Here is a 24,276-nt window from a genome sequence, read left to right on the forward strand (position 1 = left end):
AGAAATATGTTTATTTGAAACAAATTTGAAAGTTAAAAATATATCCTAAGGAATACTATGAATATTTATAAATCATGAAAAGGTATTAATATCGAGATCGATCAGACGGCAATAAACAGAAAAACTTTATTTTAAAAACTAAAAAAAAAGCTCCAGAAATAAGTAAAAATCAACAATTATGTCGATAATAATATTACCAGTCTATAGTATAAAAATTTCAAAGAAAAAAAAGAAATAAATATATAAATCAGAGTGCAATAAAAAAGCTAACAAAAATCTTTAAAAAAAATGTTTAAATGTGGTGGAAATTAAATTTGAAAAACAAGTAAGTATATCAACATTTTAGAACATTTACAATGCATTTCATTAACTAAATATATTCTCGACTTCATTAAAAAAGTTTAATACAGTTTTACTGTATCTATACTCAATTTAAATATAAAGGACTAAAAATTAAATGGTTAAGCACTATGTATCACGATATCCCATTAAAGGTAGAAAATAGAATCCATATATATTTATATTTATTACTAAATTTGAGGCCACAGCAGATTGATTACACTGTATTACTATTTGAAAAAAATATGATAAAGGCGTTTACCAGATCAAACAATATATATCGACAATTCTGTAGTACTTCAGTTTTTACATGTTAGTTTTGATTGGGGGAATACTATATTCGTTAAGTGAGTCTGGGATCAAAAAAACATTAATGTTTGGTGAATCACATGTGCTTGAGGTTTCTTCAGGGAATGAATTGACGCTGTGGGTATCTCTAGGAGTACGTTCTTCAGATTGGTATCTGGAAAGGTCTCTAAAGTTGCCATGACGACCAGGGCCGAGTCGGCTATTCGGCATAGTGGAAAAGGCATCAACAGAACTTTTTCTTTAAAAATCACAAATATATTCTTTATTATTGGAATTCCTTCAATTGAAAGATAAGAATTCATTTTGATGTTAAATAAATATACCCACCGTTTGGAGTTTTTAACGACAATTATGCTGACAGCTGTTACTATGACAACAACAAGTATTCCAGTAACTGCCCCGACAATGATCGCCAGTAATGTGGTCCCTGAAAAAGAAAGAAGCTTAATTAACCGTTCACTTTATCAAATCTAATGTTTGTAATACTGAACTATGAATATCATATCCACCAAAAGAATGAAAAGACATTTATTACCATTCTTGGTCGTGGAACTCGATATATCGTTCTAAAAAAGATAAAAAAAAATATAATGTTTAATATGAAAAGTACATATTTCAAAGTTGCAAGGAATAGGTTATTGCTTGGATAATTTCTACTTAACACAAAATTCTATATTATCATTTTAAAAAAATATATCATATAAAAAAAATCATGTAACATCAGTTTAATGTGATACTCACAAAGGAATGGCACACAAGCTTTTGAATGTCACATTTGTGCATCAGACCATCGAATATCAACAAGGTTACATGACTGCTGAACGTGTTGCCATCATTACTAAGAGAGATGTTCCATCCGTGAACAGTTTGGTCAGCATCTGTTGAACGTTTTCTTCGGTTTGTATTAGGCACGTCTGGTATTTGTACGGAGATCAAGTTGAAATCATGGTAAGTTGTGCTTTGAGTTTTAGTAAACGCATAATTTTGAATACCAGTGTCTTTAACCTATTTGAATGCATTATAAAACATTCGTCAAAAATGTAAAGAAAAATATATAGGTAAAAGAGCTAAAAAAAGCTTTCAATGAACTTTACCTTGAAGTATGCAAATTTCGCTGTCACGTTTTCAGCATGGAAGAATCCCATGATATTAGTTTTATGGCATTCTCTAAACCTTTTATCACATAATCCATAAGAGGGGAGGAAAAATTTTTCTGGGGGAGAAGAAAGCTCCCCAGAGCAGTCTGAGCCGACATAGCCATCATGACAGGAACAGGTGCCTGGAATCAAAATAAATGACAAAATTATCATTATAGTTTAAAAAAAAACCCCAATAAGTGAAAACCAAACAATCCATTGAAGACCCCTTTTAATACATAGACCTAGGGTAAAATTGTAAATGAATTTTTTGTATTATTAGACAGCAGAGTTTAGAGTACAGTGTTGCATTTTGATATCTCAAAAATATCTAAGCATTTTTACATTCAGTGGTATTTTAGCAGACAAATGTCCAATGGTAAAAATATTTTAATTCCAAATGAATATCAAAAAAAAAAAAAACTACCATTGGGTATGTTATTTGGATTATTATTATTGATCCCAGCCAGAATTACGAGTTTCTGTAATTTTATGTTTATATAACTATATATGGAGATGGAGATAATTACCATTCACACAAGCTCCATTTCCTGAACAGTTACGATGACATAAAAACGAAGAAATAAATTCAAAGATGGACAATCCATTGGTTTCAGATGTTTGGTTGACGTAAAAAGCTTCATTCCTTGTTGCCTCGGAAAGACAAACGCCTTTCACTGTATTCAAAGTGTCTTCAATAAATGAAGTATTTCCAGAGAGCTGAAGAATATTAGTAAATCGAGATGAAAACAATAAGATTACTTGCGTATTACTACTTTGATTTGGATGAAAATATTCTACTTCAAATTGAAAAGCAAGAAGGAAAATGCAAATGCCACGATCGTGGTTTTTCTGGGATACATGTGAGACAGGAAAACAAATAGCAGGGGTCTTTTTTGTGTCATATATAAAACTAAGAAACATTTGTTGAAGACATTATAAAGAATTGCTCGTAATATGAAAGTCATAAAGGCAGTACGTGTACCTTTATGTCAGCTACACATTCATTGATAAATAGATCCGTGCTAATATTGACCAGTCTTTTGCATGCATCTACTGCGGGGTCGAAGGCAAATTGTTTTAAACAGAACATTCTTGCAGCTGTTTCGTTCCAACCATTTATCCATCCTGCCACCTTAGTTAAACAATAAAAAAAGTCAAAGTCTAACAATTTGAACAATGTGTGATTCGCCTCATGACATTTTTCCAATTAAGTTTGAATACTATGTGACCTTACAAACATACAAATGCACCACAATACAAAAACAACATCGTTTCCAAGTACCTCTATGAAGGCAGACTCATTATAATTTGGATCATAGGTTAATTCACTGTCCAGTGCAACATTGTCCGTATCAGCAGTGGACCTCTTTCTACGTTCATCTTCATACAGACTTGGACAATAGCTCACTATGAAAGGAGAGGTCTCTTCCTCACACAGCTCACTTGGCGAAGTCATGTTACAGTGAGCCTCAGTCGATAAGACAAACTGGTAGGTGTCTACCGGTTCACTTCGAGCGCACGTGCAATAAGTCTTTCCACTTACTAAAGGGTTGTTTGTATTATATCTGAAATTTAAAATATTTAATTAGGCGTTTGTGACACTTTCGTAATTGTTTAATATTTCTGGCTTGAATTACATTCAATACAGGCAATAAAGTGAATGTTGCTTATTTACAGTTAAGTTATGAATAAAACCAATATCTTCTTGTTCCCTTTCTGATTTTGATTATAAATATATAAGATTTTGAATTTTCCAAAATCGTTAAGAATTATGGAGTTTGATATGATAGAAGACAGTACTCACATCCACGAAGTGTCTTGAAGAATTAAAGGATTACTCGAAAAAAGGCTTTCGTTTGAATCCACTGGAATTCTGTAAGACGAAAAGCATTAATTTGATAATTTTCATCAATTTTCATATTTTTGTCAATAATTTATCCCTTATTTACCAGAAAGTCTTCAAATTATTTTGAGTTACCTCCATGACAGTGCAAATGTGGTGGAGTCAGTGGGGCTGCTGCCGCCTTTTGAGATGAAGTCATCAGATGTATCGCCATTAGTTAATCCACACAAACCTAGAGACGAATCAATGTCTGACACAGAAGCCCGGATCCTCACACTCCCGATAAAGTTATTCCAAGACGAGATGTAGAACGAGACCTGTGTTCCACTTGGAAATGTAACCTTGAAAACAATCTTTATTATTTAATCCATCCATCGTAAAGATAATCTCAGACATTTGTTATTGAAATAGAGAAAACAATCCAATTACGATTTCGTATATTATGAAGCTCATTTTGTACTTACAGAAAAATATTGCCCCGATTTTTCTATTCCCAAATCTTTTGCTTCACAGAGACGTTTCTTTTCGAATGGAACAGACAAGAGTTTGGTATTTTCGAAGGAAATCATTTCACAAGTTCTCACAATGTAATAACTCAAACCATTTCTTACAGCAACTCCACAGTTGCATGTTGCTCGCCATGGCATACAAGCAGAATAAATTACGTGTACCTGTAATTTGAAGCAGTAAAAGCCTAATTTTTGGCAATGCAACCAATTGTTGTTTGTCTGATTTCAGAATGTAATACATGTGTACCGTGTATGGTAATGTCTTGTGTTGATACAGTATAAATATTCCGGTTCTCTGGTTTTCCCAGTTAATTCCATCAAATGTTGTCATGTGGGGGTCATTAGAAGATATGCATTGTCGACCACTCACAAATCTATCTTTATCGGTTATTTTAACCTGAAAGAATTACTCAAGTAGAATAAAATACAAAATGCTCCATTGAAAAATATTACTATAATTCATGCAAGAAAGCATACCTGTATCTTTTCAACTTTCAAATTGTCCCATATTCCCAGTGGATCCATGGGGTTCTTTGTCGACGCTATGTGTAGATACGTTGTCCTGTCGTTGTAGTTAATCATTCCATCTACATAACCCGTTACATTGATATAAACACTTCTGTTGCCCCAGTCCCTAAAGTTAAACGTCACCCCACAGGGCTGGTTTGTCAGGGCTATCCCATTACTAGCCATACCATTCCTACAGCTGTCCTCTGCTGGCGTCCAAACAAAAAAGTAATACGTACAAAACGCCTCTCGCATTTCTTCACTTAAAGATAGAGGACAGCTGAACGGAATAGTGCTGGTGAGTTTAATCTGCGATGTTACTCCCTCTATCACATAGTATGGATTTTGATCTGACTAAATTGCATGCATATAAAAATTATAAATATGTGCAAAAGTTCACATTTTTAAAATTAAAATATATTTGTCAATCCATGGCATATAATTACCTTGATTCCTGCAAAAAACTTTATACTTCTGTACATTGGACCAAATGTTGAAGTTGATGTTTTAAATGCTTTCACTGCACAAGTAACCTAAAATCATTCAACTTGAATTAATCTCTTAGACTTTTTTGATAAAGGGAAACCCCAAAATACGTAAATATACTATTCAATGATTTAAATATTTTTATTTAGAAAACTGCAATAATAGTTGAATTGAATTACTTCAAAATTCAGTGAGTAGTTCCTTGTCCAGTTAGATGGTCTGAGAGCAGTCATGTTAATATCGGTATATAAAACACCGGTAGATATCGCCCCCGTCAATTCCTCGTCATTTATGAACCAAAAAATGTCATAAATTACGTCAGAATCTATTGGAGGAAAGATGCACAGAAACACTGGTTCTAACTGCCTGCCGTCCTCTGATTCCATTAAGATGGGTTGAACCTCCGAACAAGTTTTTAAATTACGGTCTACAAAAGAAATTGTACTGGATATGGAATTTGAAAAGTATTCATTAGTAAGTTCATTCAAACTATATAAATACATATTAAGAAAAAACATTTAATACTAACCTATATTTGTTTCTGAAGTATTAAGTTCCTTACAAGTTGACTTCACGTCTGAAAATAATATTGTATACACTGAAATACTTCAGGAAAACATAATTTAAACAGTAGAAAAGGAAAAAAAAACTTTAATAGATTATTTTCCTGATCTTTCATTTTAAAATGAAAAAAAAAACTCAAGGACGCTCAAAGGTTAGAACAATTCGATTTTGTATGGACATAGGAAAAAATATGGTAGAAAACCATTTAATGTATCAAATCTGTGTAAATTCAAACTTAAGTATTCGGCACATCACGACTGATATACATCATGCATTTATAATCAGTTCAAAAGTTTAGTCTGTTGATAGTAAATTAAAAAAATCATACTATTCGAAGGATTTCGAGTACGACAGCAATTTATTTGAATAAGGTAGTCTGAAAAAAAGATGTCACATCATGGAGATCTTGATGATTAATTAAGGAAATCCGATCTTCAGCTAGGAAGAATAACCCTTTAAATTATAATTCAATTTTTACAAAGCTCAAACTTTATCTTGAAATTTAAATTTTGTATGTGCAACAATTTTCATTTATTTATCTCGGTTGACTAAAGATTCTTGGAAATATTAGACACGGTCTTTTAAAAATTTGACATTTGTACCCCAATGAAGTACAAAGTAAAATGTATTTTTATAGAAATCAAATTCTTTTTAATGTAGCTTAGATACAAATGTTTTTAGCATGAAATGAAATTAAAGTGATCCGTGAAGTCTTGCATTGATAGTTTGAACATTTTAAACTACATGTATTTATTTATTGTTAAATATATTTGTTGATCAATTTCAATCAGAAAATGCATAACGAGTATACTTTGATTCACATTTCCTGAAAGTGGACTAAGATTTGATAATTTTATATTGAATATCATATGATTAACTTTAATGATGAACTTTCATTCTTTTCAGAATTCAGATACATATTTGTTAACATTTTCAATCACTCAAACCCTGTTTTTCATGACCTAAGGATCGGAATACCTTAACCCCACAACAAAAAAAAAAAAAAAAAAAAAAATTCAGAGAGTGAAACAGTGTATTATTGTAAATAGATTGGAAAGTAACTGCAACTTAAGTTTTAAATTTATTTATTTTGCCTAAATGTTAAAATGCTTTAAATGTTTACATGTTACATATGACACTATTAAAATACATTTGCATATATATGTACTAGTACTTTATTTCAAATCAAAGGCAGATTTCTGTAACAACATAAACATAACACACTATCGGAACCTTGCAGTGTGTATAGATTTTTTTAAATTAAAGTAAACGCTAAAATTACCTAAACAGAAATCAGCATCATTTCTGATCAACGAGTCCAAGTATCTTACGGAATAAATATAAAAACTTCCGCAGTTGAATGTTCCAAGCTGGCCTGATGAGTGCACATTTACGTACTTCTGTGTATAAATGCCAGGCATAGTGTCTGAAAAGTAGATAAAATTAACTCTTTACAACTTACTGAATTGTTATGCAACATACACTTAATGATCACGTCATAGACGTTACCATTTCCCCACAAGCACTTTATAGCGTGGTACAAGTTTCTCTAAAGTTTAAAGCAAACAATATTATGACGTAATATTTTGAAAGGTAAATAACTTTTCTTATTTGATGAGACTTTAGCAAGTATAAAATAGAAGACAACTGGCAATAAATAAAAGTTTTAAAGTTCGTGATAATGCGTGATTGCGGGGAAACGGTATATGCGTGATTTTGCGTTAGAAATAGGAAATGGTATATGCGTTAAAGTGCGTGACTGCAGGGAATGGGGTTAAATTGAAAAAAAAATTAGGCACATTATGAACAAGAGGCCTATGGGCCACATCGCTCACCTGAGCACTGTGGCTAGGAAAAAGTAGAAATTGGTTTATTATTTAATAATTTAAATGCAAAAGTAGTCTCAATACCAATCCTGGCTTTGCTATTCTTGATAAGATGATTTTTAAAGAATTTTCCTATATATGTCTATGAAAAACTTTGGTCGGCCATTGTGGCCCCGCCCTACCCCCGGGGGTCATGATTTGAACAAAATTGAATCTACACTACCTGAGGATGCTTCCATATAAATATGATCAATTATGGCTTTGTTATTCTTGAGAAGAAGATTTTTAAAGAATTTTCCTATATATGTATATTTCTATGTAAAACTTTGGTCGGCCATTGTGGCCTTGCCCTACCACTGGGGGTCATGATTTGAACAAACTTGAATCTACACTACCTGAGGATGCTTCCATATAAATATGATTAATTATGACTTTGTTATTCTTGAAAAGAAGATTTTAAAAGAATTTTCTATATTTTTCTATGTAAAACTTTGGTCGGCCATTGTGGCCCCGCCCTACCCCCGGGGGTCATGATTTGAACAAACTTGAATCTACACTACCTGTGGATGCTTTCATATAAATATATATATGATTATGGCTTTGTTATTCTTGAGAAGAAGATTTTTAAAGAATTTTCCAATATATTTCTATGTAAAACTTTGGTCGGCCATTGTGGCCCTGCAATACCCCCGGGGGTCATGATTTGAATAAACTTGAATCTACACTACCTAAAGATGCTTCCATATAAATATGATCAATTATGGCTTTGTTATTCTTGAGAAGAAGATTTTAAAAGAATTTTCCTATATATTTCTATGTAAAACTTTAGCCGGCCATTGTGGCCCTGCCCTACCCCCGGGGATTATGATTTGAACAAATTTGAATGTACACTACCTGAGGATGTTTTCCCATAAGTTTCATCTTTCCTGGCTCAGTGGTTCTTAAGAAGAAGATTTTTAAAACATACCATCAAATTTTCCTTAATTCCAAATTATCTCCCCTTGAATGAGGGCCTGGCCCTTCATTTGAACAAACTTGAATCCCCTTTACCCAAGGATGCTTTGTGGCAAGTTTGGTTGAAATTGGCCCAGCGGTTCTTGAGAAGAAGTCGAAAATGTGAAAAGTTTACAACGACGACGACGACAACGACGACGACAGACAACGGACAAATTGTGATCAGAAAAGCTCACTTGAGCCTTTGGCTCAGGTGAGCTAAAAAAGTAAGCATGAGGTTGAAGCCTCTTTCTTTACTCCTCAATAAGATATCAACAGTGGTGAAGGATAAATTTCAAGAGTACTGTGCAGCAATATATTCAAGAAGTGGTGTAAATCAGATGTGAATACTTAGAAATCCCAAGAAACTTTTGGACAATTTGAAATTGAGATTTTACCAAAATCAACAGCTCAAAACTTAAAATTTTCAACTTTATACACAACCATTCCCCATGATAAATTAAAGTCCAGACCTTTTATATCATTGCTGCTTTTTCAATAAAAATGGAACTCGTAAATTTACTTACATTGTCATTGCTCTTTTGCAGAATTATTTTGTTAAAAAAACATTCTTATTGTACACACAAGTACTATGAAGTTGACAAAAAAGATGATTGAGTTTCTGATTGACAATACCTGTGTTGTGTTTGGAGACCATGTCTTCCAACAATCTATTGCAATTTCCAATGGTACCTATTGCGTCCCGTTATAGCAGAACCTATTTTTGTATTCAGATGAAGCAGAATTTATGCGAAATCTTATGCGTAAAAAGAATAAAACACCTGCTGTGGCCTTCAACTCGACATTTAATAAGATATATCGACGACGTATTGTCAATTAACACTGGTAATTTCCATTCTTCTGTCGATACGATATATCCGGTTAGCTTGAGATAAAAGAAAACACATCTGTTTTATATTTGTTTATTTTACTTGAAAAACTAACAACCAAGCTCTATGATAAACGTGCTAACTTTAACTTTTCTATCTTCCCTTACTTATGCAGCAATATACCTTCATCACCTGCATACGGAGTTTATATATCTCAGTTGATTCGATACTCAAGGGCATGCTCTATGTATGAACAATTTCTAAATCTAGGTAAATTTTTATAAATAAGTTTAAAAAACAAGAATATCCGGTACCAACAGTCTCGTTTAAAGTCATTTGTAAGTTCTATGGTCGATACAATGACCTTGTCAGAAAATTTATTATTGCGGCGAAAGAGTGACTGACGTTTTTCCTACTAATTATGTCTTTAATTTATACACTTAAATTTCCGTAAGTTTTCCGTTATTTTCCGATCATGACAAGGAGCACACGGTGATTATGACCGGTCGGCAGGTGATGCTACTCAATGGCACCTGATCCCATCTGAGATGTTTTGGAGGTCCATGTTTGCTCTGCTCCTGTTTTGTATAATTTTATTTGACTATTGATCTTGAATACTGTTCGTTATCTCCATATGTTTCAATCAGTACGAAGAAAGAGGCGTCATATTTTCGACGTTTCATAAAAGGTTTTATTCAAAAATTGTAATTGTGAAAATTTGTGCCAAAGCAATTTTTCTTCCAGTACTTTCACATTCCCTGGTCACTTTCAAGAAGGCTTGGAAAAATTGAATTTATCTCCTCCTATCTCTTCATCTCTCAGTTCCCTTCTCTCTCTTTGTGTATTTGTATAAGGGTGTGTATCCGAGCAGTGGTGAATTTGTGTGAGAGGGAGTAGGTGTGAGATTGAGGGTGTGTGTGTGTGTGTGTGTGTGTTACAACATGCATCTTTTATGTAAAGCGATCCACGACAGGAACAGGCCTCTAAAGACAACGCCACTGGCTCCCCATCAGTTGAAACAAACTTAAGGTCATCATTGACATATGAAGAATGAATTGCAGCGACATCTGCTCTGTCGAGGCAAGTCTTATCATCATCAATTACGTATGTAGTAAACTGATGACACCAGAAAGAGTTGATGTGAGTTCCTAAAAGAAGAGATGCACAGTATTAAGCAAATACATATCTAAATGTGATTACTTTAACTTTTTAAGATCGTCAACTTTTTTTTTACTTATATCGCAATATACCCTTATCAACTGCAGGAAATAATCAAGCTCAAAGTTCATTTAAACATTATACAATACAAGTCGGTAGTAGAGCAAACGCAACCTCTAAAACAAATGAGATGGGATCAGGTGCTATGGAGGTGTTAGTATTTTTGCTTAAATGGTTGAAGCAATTTTGAAACTTCGCTAGTTTGTCTAACAGACAAGAGAAGATGGAACCACGGGCGATGGTGTGGTCATGCATTGCAGGGAATGTGGAGGGTGGTAGATTGGCAATCCACTTATGGATCCTTGAGATACTTCAAGAAACGATTTTTTTTATAGCAAGGTGTATGGAGACAGTGATAAGTCCGCTTACAGGCATACACCTTGCTCTAAAAAATCAGTTGGAATTTGATAAGGGTTTTGCAATATTGAGATATAACTTGTAGTCAATACATAATGATTTAACATTGCTGTCCAATATATGTAAGATGTCCTTTTTAACAGAATTGTGTTTTTCCTTTCAATTTAGCAAAGATAACTGATTATTTACTTTTAAGTGATTTTATTTCTTATCTTGGCATGTTTTGAAAAAAAAAGTTAAATTTGATTTCACGCCTAAAATATTTTGCAACCAACACTGGCCATAAGTGCTGAGTAAAGGACTAAAAATACATTCTACTGGCAACTAATTTACTCTCAAGGTTATTGAAAATTTTCAAAAGGCTCTCTATAAATCGTCTTTGAACAAAACACCCTCGGATAAGTATCTGCTTCTCCAATGTTTATTGTGTATCTAGTCTATAGTTGCACAATTATCGATATTGATTATGTATTGGTTTTCTGTAGTAAGATTTAAATTCCTTTTGTTAAAAATTACATAAGAGAAATTTGAGACAGAGAATAACCAATGTACGTACCTAAACTTAAATGTGTATAAATTTTTTGAACCAGGAAGTGATAATGGAAATTTTTCCTTTTCTGGACCAAATAAAAGCTGCTTCGATATTTTCAACATAAATTGTAATTCTAAAACAAACTGACAGAAGCATACAATTACAAGTATTTGTGCCTAGATAAAAGTAAATAGTTTTCTGAACGTATACGATTGTACATATATATGCAGAATAAGGAAAAATTTCATCAATGTATTATAAACGAAATTCTAATACAAAACTAGACAGAATATTTTTTAAAAAGTGTAAATAAAACCCTTTTCTGTCAATACATGCAGCAATTCAATATATAACATCGGGTAATTTTTTCCAATCATGTAAAATTGTGCTTGAATTTTCTTATAAAAAGAGTTCAGATAATTATTTAGATGCCTTACCATATGCTGTCTCAAATGTTTTCGCCAGCATTATCAGTAAAAGATACAGAACCTTGTATTCCATGTTCCTTTTGGAATCTCCTCGTCATTTGCATGTCAATTACTGAGGTAACTTTTGAGTCTAAATATATTTCCACCTCAGTGTGTTAAAAACATATAGAACTGTAGTCCTACATTTTTTGTAAAGCAAATACAGAAAGAAAGCCTGTACGCCAGTCTGATAGAATGTCTTGTTCTATTGGTTTAAACGTCACGAAGTAATGAGTATTTCAATGTTGAATTTATATTTAAAGTACAGAAATTTTAAAAAGGCAGGTTCTAACTCTAGTATCACATATACTCAATTACATAGAAGGGATGCACCACAGCTTTTTGTGGCGGATGGGTTTAACAACAATGAACATGACTTGTTTCTGCACTTGATTATTAAGGTGAAAACTGAAGAAAAATAACAAAATATAATTTTTTGGAGGTAAGTGTCCTCTGGGAAACTAACATTGTCTAACATATCGTAAAAAATACTTGAAAAAGTGTAAATGAAATTCTCTAGTGTGCAAGAATAGCTGATATTAAACAAGAATGATATATCTGCATGTATATTTCTTTAAAAAAATGTAAATAAATATTCCACAACAATATTCAGGTTGTAAGTAGACATACAAAATTATAAACATCTCATTAGCAAATCCTCTTTATAGATTAGGCTACAGATATATGAAACTTTAACAACCTCCCCTTCTTCCAACCTGATGTTTTGGAGGTCGTTATCTCCAAAAGTTAATTTTAAGACAAAACAGACTACTCAGTATAATATGTATCTACATAAAGATTATTTATAAATCAAGTATTTTCATTAGTAAAAACAAGATGTGTTTGTGAAAAACGGATGCCCCCGCATGCCAGCTTATGGCAAGGATTGAAATTTCTCAAATGCAAGTTAAAATCCAAGGTCAAAGTCAAGAGATAAAAAAAAATGTTGATACCCAAAGAAAGGTCATCTCAAAAGGAATGCACATGTGAATTATGAAAGCTTTAGTAATTACGCTTCAAAACTTATGGTCAAGGTTATTTTTTTTTTCATTGGTTCAAACTCTAAGGTAAAAGTTAAAAACTCAAATATTTTTATGCCCAATGAAAAGTCTTGTCACAATAAATACACATTTGAACTATAAAACCCTTAGCAGTAACTATTCAAAAGTGATGGTTATGGATATGTATGAAATTTTTTGTTGATTGAAGAAACGACCGATTTTGTATACCTGGAAAAAATATAGTGTTAGAGTAGTTGTGTAATACAATTCAAAGAATAATTCATATCTAAGTAAAAACACTTGATCATACCGATTCGATTTTATCAAAACAACTATGATTGTCGTTAAAATGACAACCACAAGAAATCCCGTCGTGGCACCAACCATCAGCAAAAGTTTATTGGCGTCTGTGAAAATCAAAATATATTATAGGAATCACACATATCTGAAATAACGGATTCGTATCTGAGGATATAGGGTTTATTTTGAAAATTTCTTAATGGTAAAGTACAAGTGTTACATACTGGTATCAGTCGGGGAATCCGTAGTCATTTGATTCTTGTAAAAATTTAAAAGCAAAATATTTCAGACTTTTCAAAATAACAAAAAAATTGAATCAAAACATTCCATTAACTACACTTTCATAACGTTTTTGTACTCACCAAAGAACTGCAAACAAGCGTTCGAGCGTCACATTTGTAAACCTGTCCATCAAATATTAGCATGGTCACGTGACTGCTGTACGTTTACCCGTCATAGCTGAGTGATATATTCCATCCATACACCACTGAGTTTACACTTGCTGCTCTCCTTCGCCGTAGTGACTCAGGAGGTTTGGGTATCTCAGCAGTGATCTTGTTGTAGTTATAGTAAGTTGTGCTTTCTATTTTAACGTGATTTGTTGTATGGATCACATTATTCTTCACCTTTTAATAGATAAGGCATGTAAATTAAACGTAAATAATGAAAAATAGATACTTTGAGTTTTGGACATGTATACCTGGTATTCTTACCTGAAAGTATTCAAACTTAGCTGTGACATTTTCAACATCGAAAAATCCCAAGATGTTTGTTTTGAGACATCCCCTGGAACTGATATCACACAATCCATTTGAAGGTAGAAGAAAATCTTTTGGGGGAACAGAGAGTTTTCCAGAACAATCGGAACCAAGAAAACCATCGAAACACGAACAAGTGGCTAAAAGAATAAAAACTTTAATTATATTAAAACCGATGCTATTTCATTTATTCATAAAATAAAATTTCGTCAAGGAGATGAAAAGTAATAATCAACTATATTTCAAAATAATTTGTATCATTCAGCAAGTAATCTACCGTTTACGCAAACTCCATTTTCAGAACAATTGCCAGGACATAAAAATGATGAAATGTAATCAAAGACAGTCAATCCACTGGTATCAGACGATTGAATCTCGAAGAAAGCTTCGTTTCTTGTTGCTTCTGTCAAACAAGCGCCTTTCAATGTGACTAATGTGTCTTTTATGAAAGTATCATTTCCAGATATCTAAATTATGATGAAATAAGATTTTCTTTAAAAAATGCTCTCTCAAAAAATATTCTCTAATATTTCAACAAAAAATTTCAAAATTAAGAAAACCAAACACAAATCTTAAACTGTTATAAAGTATATTGCATATAATACCTTGATATCTGCGACACATTCATCAATAAATGGTTCTTTGCTGATGTTGACCAGTCGGTCACAAACATCTACAGCGGGGTCAAGGTCAAATTGTTTCGTACATACTTTTGCTGATGTTTCATCCCAGCCATTTATCCACTGTGCAGCCTTAAACATATCAACATTTCATACACATGTCTTCTCCCTTATATTTTGATTTGTGAAATATATGTATAAAAACCCTATCCTTCATAATTTTTGTTGTACAAATATTTGTACCTCAATATCAGCTGATTCGTTGTATTTCTTATCATATGTTAATTCACTCTCTATATCCACATCATCTGTATCTTCTGTTGACCTTCTTTTGCGATTATCTGCATTGGAACATGAATTCAACGTCAGCTCTGCGTTACCTCCCTCGCACAACTGACTGGGCGACGTCATATTACAATGAACTGCGTTTGGTAAGGAAAACTGATATGTATCAATTGGCCCTCTCTGTGCGCATGTGCAGTAAGTATCATCAGCTTCTGGTTGAACGCCACCATTATATCTTAAATTTCACAAAATTGATCAGGCTTATTCAATAGTAAAATAGGTTAAATTTCCTTTTAAATTTAATATCACTATTAAATACATACATCCATGATGTGTCCTGATAATATGACGAGAGCTTCGAAAATAGGCTAACACCAGAATCCATTGAAATTCTGTTAAAGAGATATGCCCCTGTAATCTTCTGAGTGAAAATATAAGAAAACAGTTCAATTCAATGTAATAGTTATGTGTACTACCTCCATGACATTGCAAATGTGGTGGAGTCAGTGGGACTGCTGCCGCCTTTTGGGATGAAGTCATCAGATGTATCGCCATTAGTTAATCCACACAAACCTAGGGAAGACTCAATGTCTGACACAGAAGCCCGGATCCTCACACTCCCGATAAAGTTATTCCAAGACGAGATGGAGAACGAGACTTGTGTTCCAGATGGGAAGGTTACCTTTTGGGGTAACAAAGATAATAAAATTAAATATGATTTCAATGCGCCATTTGATTGGAAAGTATATACGTCGGGATCTATAACCGCCTACCTCAAAATATGAACTGGTTGTAAGAATGAAATATGTGGAGATAATGAACAGTTTTTAAGTTAAAAAGTCCATTAAACAATGCAAGATAGGAGCAGAACAAACACGGACCTCCAAAACATCAGAGGTAAAATCATGTGCCATGGAGGAGTGAGGAATTCGTTCAATTATATACTAGTTAAAATATTGAATAACATAATAAGATGAAGAAAAGTAATCAAGCTCAAAATCAATTAAAAAATACAAAAAAGTGTAGATGTATTTTAAGCAGGATGAAATCGTACAACTTTGATTAAAGGATTCCAACTGATGACGAGCAGGCAGAATTTCAACCAAAATGCGACAAAATTCCTAAAATAATCCATAACATAGTCAGAAGACTTTTTATAGGCTATATGAAGATATAATCACTATACTTACTGTGTAATGCTCTCCAGATTTCACAATTTGGAGATCAGCAGCTTTGCAAAGTTGATCTTTTTCACACGGAATTGAGAGTATTTTGGTATTATATAACGAAACTATTTCACAAGTCCTGACGATGTAGTAGCTAAACCCATTTCTGACTGCTACTCCACAGTTACAGGTGGCACGCCTTGGGACACATTCAGAATAAATAACATGGACCTAAAGAAATAAAGATCGGATCCTTTTTCATTTGGTATTACATTTTAAAACAAATACTGTCAAATTGTGGTTTCTGCTTTAAAAATGAAAAAAATATTGATAAAAATACTTGTGATAGAGTCACGGATACAATAAGCAAATTAAAATGTTCTAGGAACAACATCTTATTGTGCTTCACTATTTTAATAATAAAATTAGCTAGGATAGTAGTGTTCGCTATAGATTTTGTAGATTACCGTATATGGTAATGTTCTGTGCTGATATAAAACAAATGTCCCAGTTCTCTGGTTTTCCCAACGATATCCATCGAATGTCGTCATATGTGGGTCATTGGATGATATACATTGACTCCCCATGACCAAATTGTCGCGGTCGCCCACTTTAACCTAAAAGTACAAGAGATTGTACCCATTTTTATCTATAAGACATTATTATAATAGACATAATACTTAAAAAAATTAAAGCAAGTCAGGATGAAAATAAGGAAAAAAGGTCCATGTATACTTTAATTCCTCCAATACTGAAATTGTCCCAGATTCCCAGTGGATCCATTGGGTTCCTTGTTGACGCTATGTGTAGATACGTTGTCCTGTCGTTATAGTTAATCATTCTATCTACATAACCCGTCACATTGATATAAACACTTCTGTTGCCCCAGTCCCTAAAGTTAAACTTCACCCCACAGGGCTGGTTTGTCAGGGCTATCCCATTACTAGCCATACCATTCCTGCAGCTTTCTTCTGATGGCGTCCACACAAAGAAGTAATACGTACAAAAGGCTTCTCGCATTTCTTCATTTAAAGACAGAGGACAGCTGAACGGAATAGTACTTGTGAGCTTAATTTGTATGTAACTCCCTCTGTTACATAGTATGGATTTTGGTCTGGCTAAATTACATATAAAAATTACAAATATCTGCAAAAGTTAACAGAAATTTTTAATAAAATATATATTTCAATCCATGGCATAATTACCTTGATTCCTGCAAAAACTTTATGCTTCTGTACTTTGGACCAAACATTGAAATTGATGTTTTAAATGCTTTCACTGCGCAAGTAACCTAGAAACATTTGACTTGAATTGATAATGAAATTTTTTTTTGAGAAAAAGGTATCAAAAAATAAGTAAATATGCAATTCAATATTAATGATTATAAATTTTTTTTTTAGAAAACTGCGATAATAATTGCTCTGAATTACTTCAAAATTCAGTGAGTAGTTCCTTGTCCAATTCGATGGCCTGAGAGCAGTCACGTTAATATCGGTATATAAAACACCGGAAGATGTCGCCCCCGTCAATTCCTCGTCATCTATGAACCAAAAAATGTCATAAATTACGTCAGAATCTAATGGAGGAAAGATGCACAGAAACACTGGTTGTAGCTGGCTGCCGTTGTCGCATAATATACGTTCCGGGTAACTTGGCGTTCCGGCCGGAACGCTAAATACCTATAATATTGGTTCCGGGCCATAATAAACGTTCCGGCCCGCGTAAGATTGGTTCCGGCCGTAAAAAACGTTCCGGGCAGCCAAGCACCCTATCAAACTCTCTATTTATATTTAATATTGGCTGTTAATTTTTATTTTCTTCTTTCTTTTATACCTTCGAATATGATGCAGCAGGATTTAATCGTAAGACATACGTATGTTTACATTTCAAGTCAGAATATGCGGTTTTTTTTACCAGAGACATTATATATTTATTGATGTCTCTGATTTAAATATTATATTAATTCATGAAATTTCAGTTGATTATTTTGATTCTTTGTAAACAAAAGAAGGTGTGAAACTTGTTTACATTGATATACCCTCATCGTGCTGTTTTACGACACACTTGGCTTCTATCAATACGAATAATTGAGCAGTCTTGCGAATCGCCGTAAGCACACACGCCCACCCTGATCAGATGATAATGGTGACAGATTAATTATATTTACGATAAAATACTTTAATTATTAGGTAATGTTTTAATTTCCTTACAATTCCTTAAACACCCATACATGTAGTTGCGTTTTTTTTTTTAAACCAAATATATTAATAAACTAAAATACAAGAACATAATGGGAAACGAGTGCATGCCGGATCTAAAAAGGGAATTTATAATTTAAGCATTTAATACGAAGGAAAAGTGTTTCCCGTTTGTTGATTATTTTTCTTCGTCAGATGAAGTGGTTTTTTTTTTTTTTTTTTTTTTCTTTCTTTTTTTTTAATTTTAATGTTATATGTCAACCAAACATGCACATGATCAACTTGGAAATGTTTCAATGACACGGCTAAAAACTTTTGAATAAAATTCAACTCATTTTTATTTATGCACGTAAGTAATAAATAACGAATAATATAATTCATATGTATTCATGTATTACTGAGTATATCATGCTATAATAATTTTTCATATAATAATGGAGAATTTGAAATATATTGTATATCTGTTGGTGTACCAGTATGGGAGTCAGGCAGATGGACACTAGGGGTCCCACCCCCCGCAGACTCTCACCTCTCGTTCATTATGTATATTTGTTTATATAAACTGATGAGCCGTATGGCTTAAAGTTATTGAATAAAGAATTATATACTAAGTACAAGTACATTTGTATTCATTTGTAAAAATAACACTGAAGAAGAAATGTATTACAGACACAGATCTGTATTTTACTATTTACATGAATAGCATTGTGAAGTCTGCTCACCCTCCTTCCCCTGCAGTGAACAATAGACAAAAAACTTGATTTGCTTGGTATGAAATTTTCTATATTTTAATTAAGAGTCAAAATCAGCAAGCATCGAGCATTGAATGGAAAGTCAAAATTTTATTTTTTCAAAAGCTTTTGGTATATGAAAGATTTTGTCTTACCTAATGTTAAAACACAATTAAATTTTTTTTCGAACGTATGAAGGGACTGGTATCCAAGGAAATTCATTTCCTTAGCAACGGGTTCATAAATCCTTATGAAAATCAATGATTTTTAAACATTTTTCTACGAATATTTTTTTCTGAACGTGATAAGATAAGGTATTTTGGTTACTTTATTTGTTAAAAGATGGAGTTACTTTATTCTCCAAAAATAGGAAAAACAAAATTTCTGTAGTAATATTGTTGCCATGACAACGGGAAAAGAACATGGCGTCAATGCTTATTAATTTTGAAAAAAGTTACATATGTTTATCACTTTATTCACAAAATCTACAACCACTGCTGGAAAAATGAATGGTATGATCTTGTTAGGGGTTATCTATATGTCATATCTATACAATAAAATTTGCAGACAACTTTAGCAGAAAAAAATTACAAATGGTTAAAATGTGTGAAAATCTGGCATTTATAAGCTTTTTTGAAGGGGTGGGGGTAATTTGAATACATGTTCAGTGTCCATTATATTGGCCATATTGGTTCTGATCAAAGCATACTCATAACTTAACTATTGTTAATAAATAAATGCACATTCAATTTCAAAAGGAATTCTATATTCCTTACAAACGAAACTTGGAAAAGAGGGGGGGGGGGGGGGGTAGGAATCACCTTGTTCACCGATCCATATGTATGTAAAATTTTGACTTGTCCATAACATTTCAATGAAGTGCCACTGAAAGTTCATACTTGATATTAAGATTGCTTGCGATCGAGAGATGTGTCAAAAACTTGACTCAAGGTCATTTGAACAAGTTCAAGGTCATTGGTAGAAGAAAAGTGCAACCTTTGCCCATTCTGTAACATTCTAATGAAAAGACTTGGTTTCATCGTGGGAATTATTTTTAAGCTGTAGGTTTGTCATTACCTTGACCAAAATTCATTTGAACATGTTTGCCCTTGACTCAAGGACATAGCTTTTTCAAGGTCACTGCAGTAAAAGTGTACTATATGAGTTTGGCACATTTACATATTTAACTTCGAATGAAGGGAAATTGGAAGTTTGTGCTCAACACAACGGTTTTACTACCTATGACTTGAGTATTTGTCATAGTCATTTTGGAATGTATATCTGCACTAGCAAAATTTTAAAAGGTTTCAAATTAGTATTTCGACCTTTTTTGTAATAAAAAACATTTAATGCAATAGCAGGAGGGTTGGTATCATTTTATTAGCTTGCTCACAATAATTCTTGTTTATGAAAGAGAGTCACTATGACAGCTCACATAATTATAAAGTAAAACCATGTCAATCAGGCATGTAGCATCAGGTTTGGGTTGGGTAGGGGGGATGACATCCCCCACCCAACTTTTTTCTCAACGTACCCTAATGTTTAACCACACCCCCCTCCCGAGTTTGTCCGTCCGTCTTTCTGTCTGTCTGGAACGCTTTCGTTTCCACACGATATCTCGAGAACCCTCTGAGCTTTTGCAATGAAATTTAGCATAGCAACAGTTTCTCCCTATGGACTAAAGAAGAACCCTATTGATTTTGTGGTCAAAAAGTCAAAGGTCAAGGTCATAAATAAACAAATTCTGTCTGTTATAACACTTTCCTTTCCACACAGTATCTCTAGAACCATTTGAGCTATTGCAATGAAATTTTACAAAACAACTCCTCGTGGCCTTATGAAGACCCCTATTGATTTTGAGGTCAAAAGGTCAAAGTTAAAGGTCGTAAATTTATACATTCTCTCTGTGTGTAACACTATCATTTCCGGGCGATATTTCAAGAAGATTTTGAGCTTATGCAATGTATTTTATACCAAAACTCCCTAGGACCTCTCTCAAAGTGTCCCGCCCCGTTTGTTTTATTAGTATTTATAGTATTACATGTCGCTATTTTAGCACAGGGGCATGAGGAGAGTTATTGTGTATAAAACAGGTTCTCGGCAGAATTTATATTCCTATCACATCTACCAGAACTGTTTAATAAAGGTTGAATTAGAAACCATGTTTTGTGTAAATTTTTGACGACATCAAACGTGAATATATACATGTATGTGACTTCATATCTGCATATAATTGTCGAAATTGTACATCAGTTCCGTGGCGCAGTCAGGTATGTCTTCCGCTTCACATGCGAGAGGTCACGGGCTCGATTCTCAGACGATCATTTTTTTTCTTTTCCGAAATTCTTTTTTTTACTAAATGATAGTATTCAGCATGTGAAATGAAAAAAAATTATGAGGTCTAGCTTGTACAAACTCATAAAATCATCATTACGTTGTGATAAATAATCCACATAAAAAGAATCTTCTATACACATGATTAAATCATTATATCAATATTGACATATTTTATTTGCTTCAGTATTCATGTATACATTTAAAAATTCTACAAATTCAATTAGGGGGATCCGACCCCCCCCCCCCCCCACCCCCACCCCACCCCGAATTGCGCATGGTTTACTTTTTCCATAAGCGGGGAACACAAATTCTTTGAATTAGCTTGTTAGATTAACATCAATAAAAAAATGCTAACAGACAAACAAAGAATGTTACTTTTGGATTGAACATTTTTATTTGATCCACTTTCATGAATACACTGTACTATTTATGGATCTATTTTCTGGATCCCTGAGTCTCCGGTAACACTATCCACTCACTTCCAGCATCAATGGTCTGTACTGTAATGATGTATTCTCATATAATGATAATCTGAAAAAGTGATAAAATTAAAATGTAATAATATTATACAGCTTTGCCTTCAGATACTTACTAAGAACCATTTCTAGTTGAGCTTGAGCAATGGTGATGAATGCAAAGCATGCCAAGAGATCTCAATGGTTTAGTTTATCATTTTATTTTAAAAAGTTAACGTTTTTACTAAATGTATTATTTACACGTTTTTCCTGTCTAACTCTATATCAGCTCATCCAATTCTGTTTCTGCTTCTTTCCGAGTTTGGCTTCAAAGTGGCGAATTTCATTCTAAAAACAGAAGTATACAACACAAAGTTGAGACGGTATTTAGATATTCTTTAAATTTATAAACTTGTAATAAAAAGGTCAATTGGTTCTAGGTTTTGTCAAAACTCTAAATTGTGGTTTTCATTTCTTTCCAATAACACCCCCCCCCCCCCCAAGAAAAAATAGAGTATAGAAATTCTTTTCAAAAATTTATGTGCTGTAATTCTAATGATGCTTATTATTTGAACCTAGTTGACTTAAATTAGTTCAGTGGTACCGGTGAAAATGTTAGCTGAATATGAATTTTCTTTCATAAGTAAACACTGGATGACATCAGCAAAAACCTTTTTTTTTAATTTATTATTTTACTGTGGTATATATACAATTCAGTTACCACTAGTCCACTACATTATATACTTGTCTGTATCACAATACTTCCAAGGTAATCCCCTTTGCTAAACTAAAATATATTAAGTACAGAGTTAACCCCCTGCCCCTTTTTCTTTTTTTACGACGTCAAAACAAGTCATTCCATTTTACAAATATTTCATAATAGTGTTGATTTTCATAAATTCATAATTTTTTATGTAAAAAGCAGGTATTATCTTAAATGGTAAATAAAGACATCTATTACTATATACAGAATTTTTATTTACACGACCATCACTCAAGTTATAATCATTATAGCTGGTGAGTGACTTGGTTACACACATGCTGTGAATACAACAAATCAAAATTAAACTAAATTCAAATTAAACTTTATAATTTGGGATGCAGTTATGTAACTGATCATGACCAATTTTTTCACGTTCGGCCCGCAGAAACAATCTAAGTTGGGGAATTTAATTTCATTTTATCATATTGTGGCGGAGTCATATCTATTTAAATAATTTTTTTATCTTTATTGAATAACTTAGTGAGCCATAATTTACTATATGCCATATTTGATAGTAGTCTCCATTCATGAATTCTACTCACAAAATCTCATTGGCCAGTAAATTTGTACCCCCTTGTTTAACCGGTTTTTCTGCTATATATACTGAGGCATGGGCCCATCCCTGTCAGTGCGGGAAATTTAACTTACATATTACCAGCTGCCCGTTGTCACCACTTGAAAGGTAATTTTCTTAGTCTATTAAATTTTCGCATTTTATTTATTAAGTCCAAGTTATAAGCTCAAGTGTTTTTCATATTTTTGAGAGAAAGGTATTTTAAACTATGATTTTGACGTTTTTGGGCTTAGTAAACTTAAATTTTCTTATTTTTGAAGTGAATAGGAAATAAAAGTATTTTGTTTCAGTGTCTATGTGTATTATGATATTGTATATATGTTTTTGTATTTGTAGATCTGCCATTGCTTTTTCATTTCCAAATAAATTTATTAAACTGAACCTGCGTTTTCCATTCCCGCTTGGTTACAATATTATAGTTTAATATCGGAAATATTATCGGGGAGGGGGGGGGGGGGGAGGGCCATACCCCCTCCTCTTGGTTCCTCAGGCCATGCATGATCTTTTCTTTTTAGTTATAAAATACTAAAGTAATGCGAACATATATAATCAATCAGAATTAAATTGAAATGTGCAAAAAAAACACTTGCCAAGTGTTACATATTTTCCTTCATGGTTAATTTTTGTTATAAATTCTTCAGAAACTGTTGTAATGGTAAATTGTAAAAAAAAAATCAGTCGCTAACCGTAATTAAGACTCATGAAAACGCCAAAACTGAGGCTCAGACTGCTCCAAGTTTGTAATTTTCTTCTAGTCTTCTGTACACTGTTATTGAAAACAATGTAAGCAAACTACCGTTTATTCCTCCTATGTTAGAGAGCTATACCAAAGGGAGGTAATTTGAAGCAAAAAAGACAGAAAATTATGGATTTAAATCAGTTATCATAAATGCTTTAGTTGCCTGCAGATTTTTTTCTTGATTCTTCTAGGACAAATACTGTTTAATATATATTTTATGTCGATAAGCTTTAATGTGGTTGTAGATTTCTTATAGAGTACTGCAAATTTGCTGTTTTTTAAATCAAAATAAACCTCCAAAAACTAGTATTATTTATCAAAAGGTGAAGAGAATTTCAATAATCAACAGTTGTTAAAATAGAGTATTTTTAGATAAATAGAATAATAATTTAAAAAGCTTTTATTAATGACTAGTAATAAAAAATATTTG

At 32.9% G+C, this 24,276-nt stretch overlaps 3 protein-coding genes and 1 long non-coding RNA gene across 5 annotated transcripts; all 4 read right to left on the reverse strand.

The window, feature by feature from the left end:
- Positions 1 to 309: 309 nt before the first annotated feature.
- LOC134271804 (uncharacterized) lies at positions 310 to 11,953 on the reverse strand. The gene is made up of 19 exons (XM_062754025.1): positions 11,890 to 11,953; positions 10,284 to 10,493; positions 6,979 to 7,122; positions 5,662 to 5,709; positions 5,312 to 5,559; positions 5,093 to 5,179; positions 4,617 to 5,000; positions 4,387 to 4,536; positions 4,095 to 4,301; positions 3,766 to 3,971; positions 3,592 to 3,660; positions 3,070 to 3,352; positions 2,770 to 2,919; positions 2,315 to 2,504; positions 1,743 to 1,927; positions 1,390 to 1,653; positions 1,184 to 1,214; positions 976 to 1,075; positions 310 to 886 (listed from the first exon to the last, which is right to left on the reverse strand). Exons 1-19 carry the CDS (start codon positions 11,951 to 11,953, stop codon positions 646 to 648), a joined length of 3,261 nt encoding a protein of 1,086 aa, XP_062610009.1. The 3' UTR covers positions 310 to 645.
- Positions 11,954 to 13,445: 1,492 nt separating this feature from the next.
- On the reverse strand, positions 13,446 to 14,670 carry LOC134271802 (uncharacterized). Of its 2 annotated transcripts, none has more exons than XR_009993092.1 (4): positions 14,256 to 14,405; positions 13,934 to 14,118; positions 13,583 to 13,846; positions 13,446 to 13,478 (listed from the first exon to the last, which is right to left on the reverse strand). XR_009993092.1 is itself a non-coding variant. In XM_062754023.1 (4 exons), the coding sequence occupies exons 1-3, from the start codon at positions 14,600 to 14,602 to the stop codon at positions 13,667 to 13,669; spliced, it is 384 nt and encodes a 127-aa protein (XP_062610007.1). In that variant the 5' UTR covers positions 14,603 to 14,670; the 3' UTR covers positions 13,446 to 13,478; positions 13,583 to 13,666. The 2 variants fall into 2 exon arrangements, 1 of the variants encoding a protein (XP_062610007.1); XM_062754023.1 differs by lacking the exon at positions 14,256 to 14,405 and adding an exon at positions 14,584 to 14,670.
- Positions 14,671 to 14,811: 141 nt separating this feature from the next.
- Positions 14,812 to 17,151, reverse strand: LOC134271801 (von Willebrand factor D and EGF domain-containing protein-like). The gene is made up of 6 exons (XM_062754022.1): positions 16,785 to 17,151; positions 16,517 to 16,666; positions 16,074 to 16,280; positions 15,360 to 15,565; positions 15,207 to 15,275; positions 14,812 to 15,118 (listed from the first exon to the last, which is right to left on the reverse strand). Exons 1-6 carry the CDS (start codon positions 17,067 to 17,069, stop codon positions 14,812 to 14,814), a joined length of 1,224 nt encoding a protein of 407 aa, XP_062610006.1. The 5' UTR covers positions 17,070 to 17,151.
- A 4,571-nt stretch (positions 17,152 to 21,722) lies between these two features.
- Positions 21,723 to 23,983, reverse strand: LOC134271803 (uncharacterized). The gene is made up of 3 exons (XR_009993093.1): positions 23,794 to 23,983; positions 22,034 to 22,118; positions 21,723 to 21,846 (listed from the first exon to the last, which is right to left on the reverse strand). It is a non-coding gene; the product is annotated as an uncharacterized LOC134271803 (long non-coding RNA).
- Between the last annotated feature and the right edge of the window lie 293 nt (positions 23,984 to 24,276).

This window comes from Saccostrea cucullata, unplaced genomic scaffold (genome assembly GCF_032062105.1).
Source record: "Saccostrea cucullata isolate Sc308-1 unplaced genomic scaffold, CSIRO_AGI_Scuc_v1 ctg16988, whole genome shotgun sequence".
Classification (NCBI taxonomy): domain Eukaryota; kingdom Metazoa; phylum Mollusca; class Bivalvia; order Ostreida; family Ostreidae; genus Saccostrea; species Saccostrea cuccullata.

What these genes read in the sequence shown, in the direction of transcription:
- LOC134271804 (XM_062754025.1), bottom strand. Translation starts at nt 11,953, where the DNA reads ATGGAATACAAGGTTCTGTATCTTTTACTGATAATGCTGGCGAAAACA. An exon ending in ACTACTCACTGAATTTTGAA is followed by an intron (nt 5,180 to 5,311) that starts GTAATTCAATTC and finishes GAATGATTTTAG; the next exon opens with GTTACTTGTGCAGTGAAAGC. An exon ending in ACAAGACATTACCATACACG is followed by an intron (nt 4,302 to 4,386) that starts GTACACATGTAT and finishes TTCAAATTACAG; the next exon opens with GTACACGTAATTTATTCTGC.
- LOC134271801 (XM_062754022.1), bottom strand. Translation starts at nt 17,069, where the DNA reads ATGCGAGAAGCCTTTTGTACGTATTACTTCTTTGTGTGGACGCCATCA. An exon ending in ACAGAACATTACCATATACG is followed by an intron (nt 16,281 to 16,516) that starts GTAATCTACAAA and finishes TTATTTCTTTAG; the next exon opens with GTCCATGTTATTTATTCTGA. An exon ending in ACATTTGCAATGTCATGGAG is followed by an intron (nt 15,276 to 15,359) that starts GTAGTACACATA and finishes TCTCTTTAACAG; the next exon opens with AATTTCAATGGATTCTGGTG.
- LOC134271802 (XM_062754023.1), bottom strand. An exon ending in CTAAGTTTGAATACTTTCAG is followed by an intron (nt 13,847 to 13,933) that starts GTAAGAATACCA and finishes ATCTATTAAAAG; the next exon opens with GTGAAGAATAATGTGATCCA.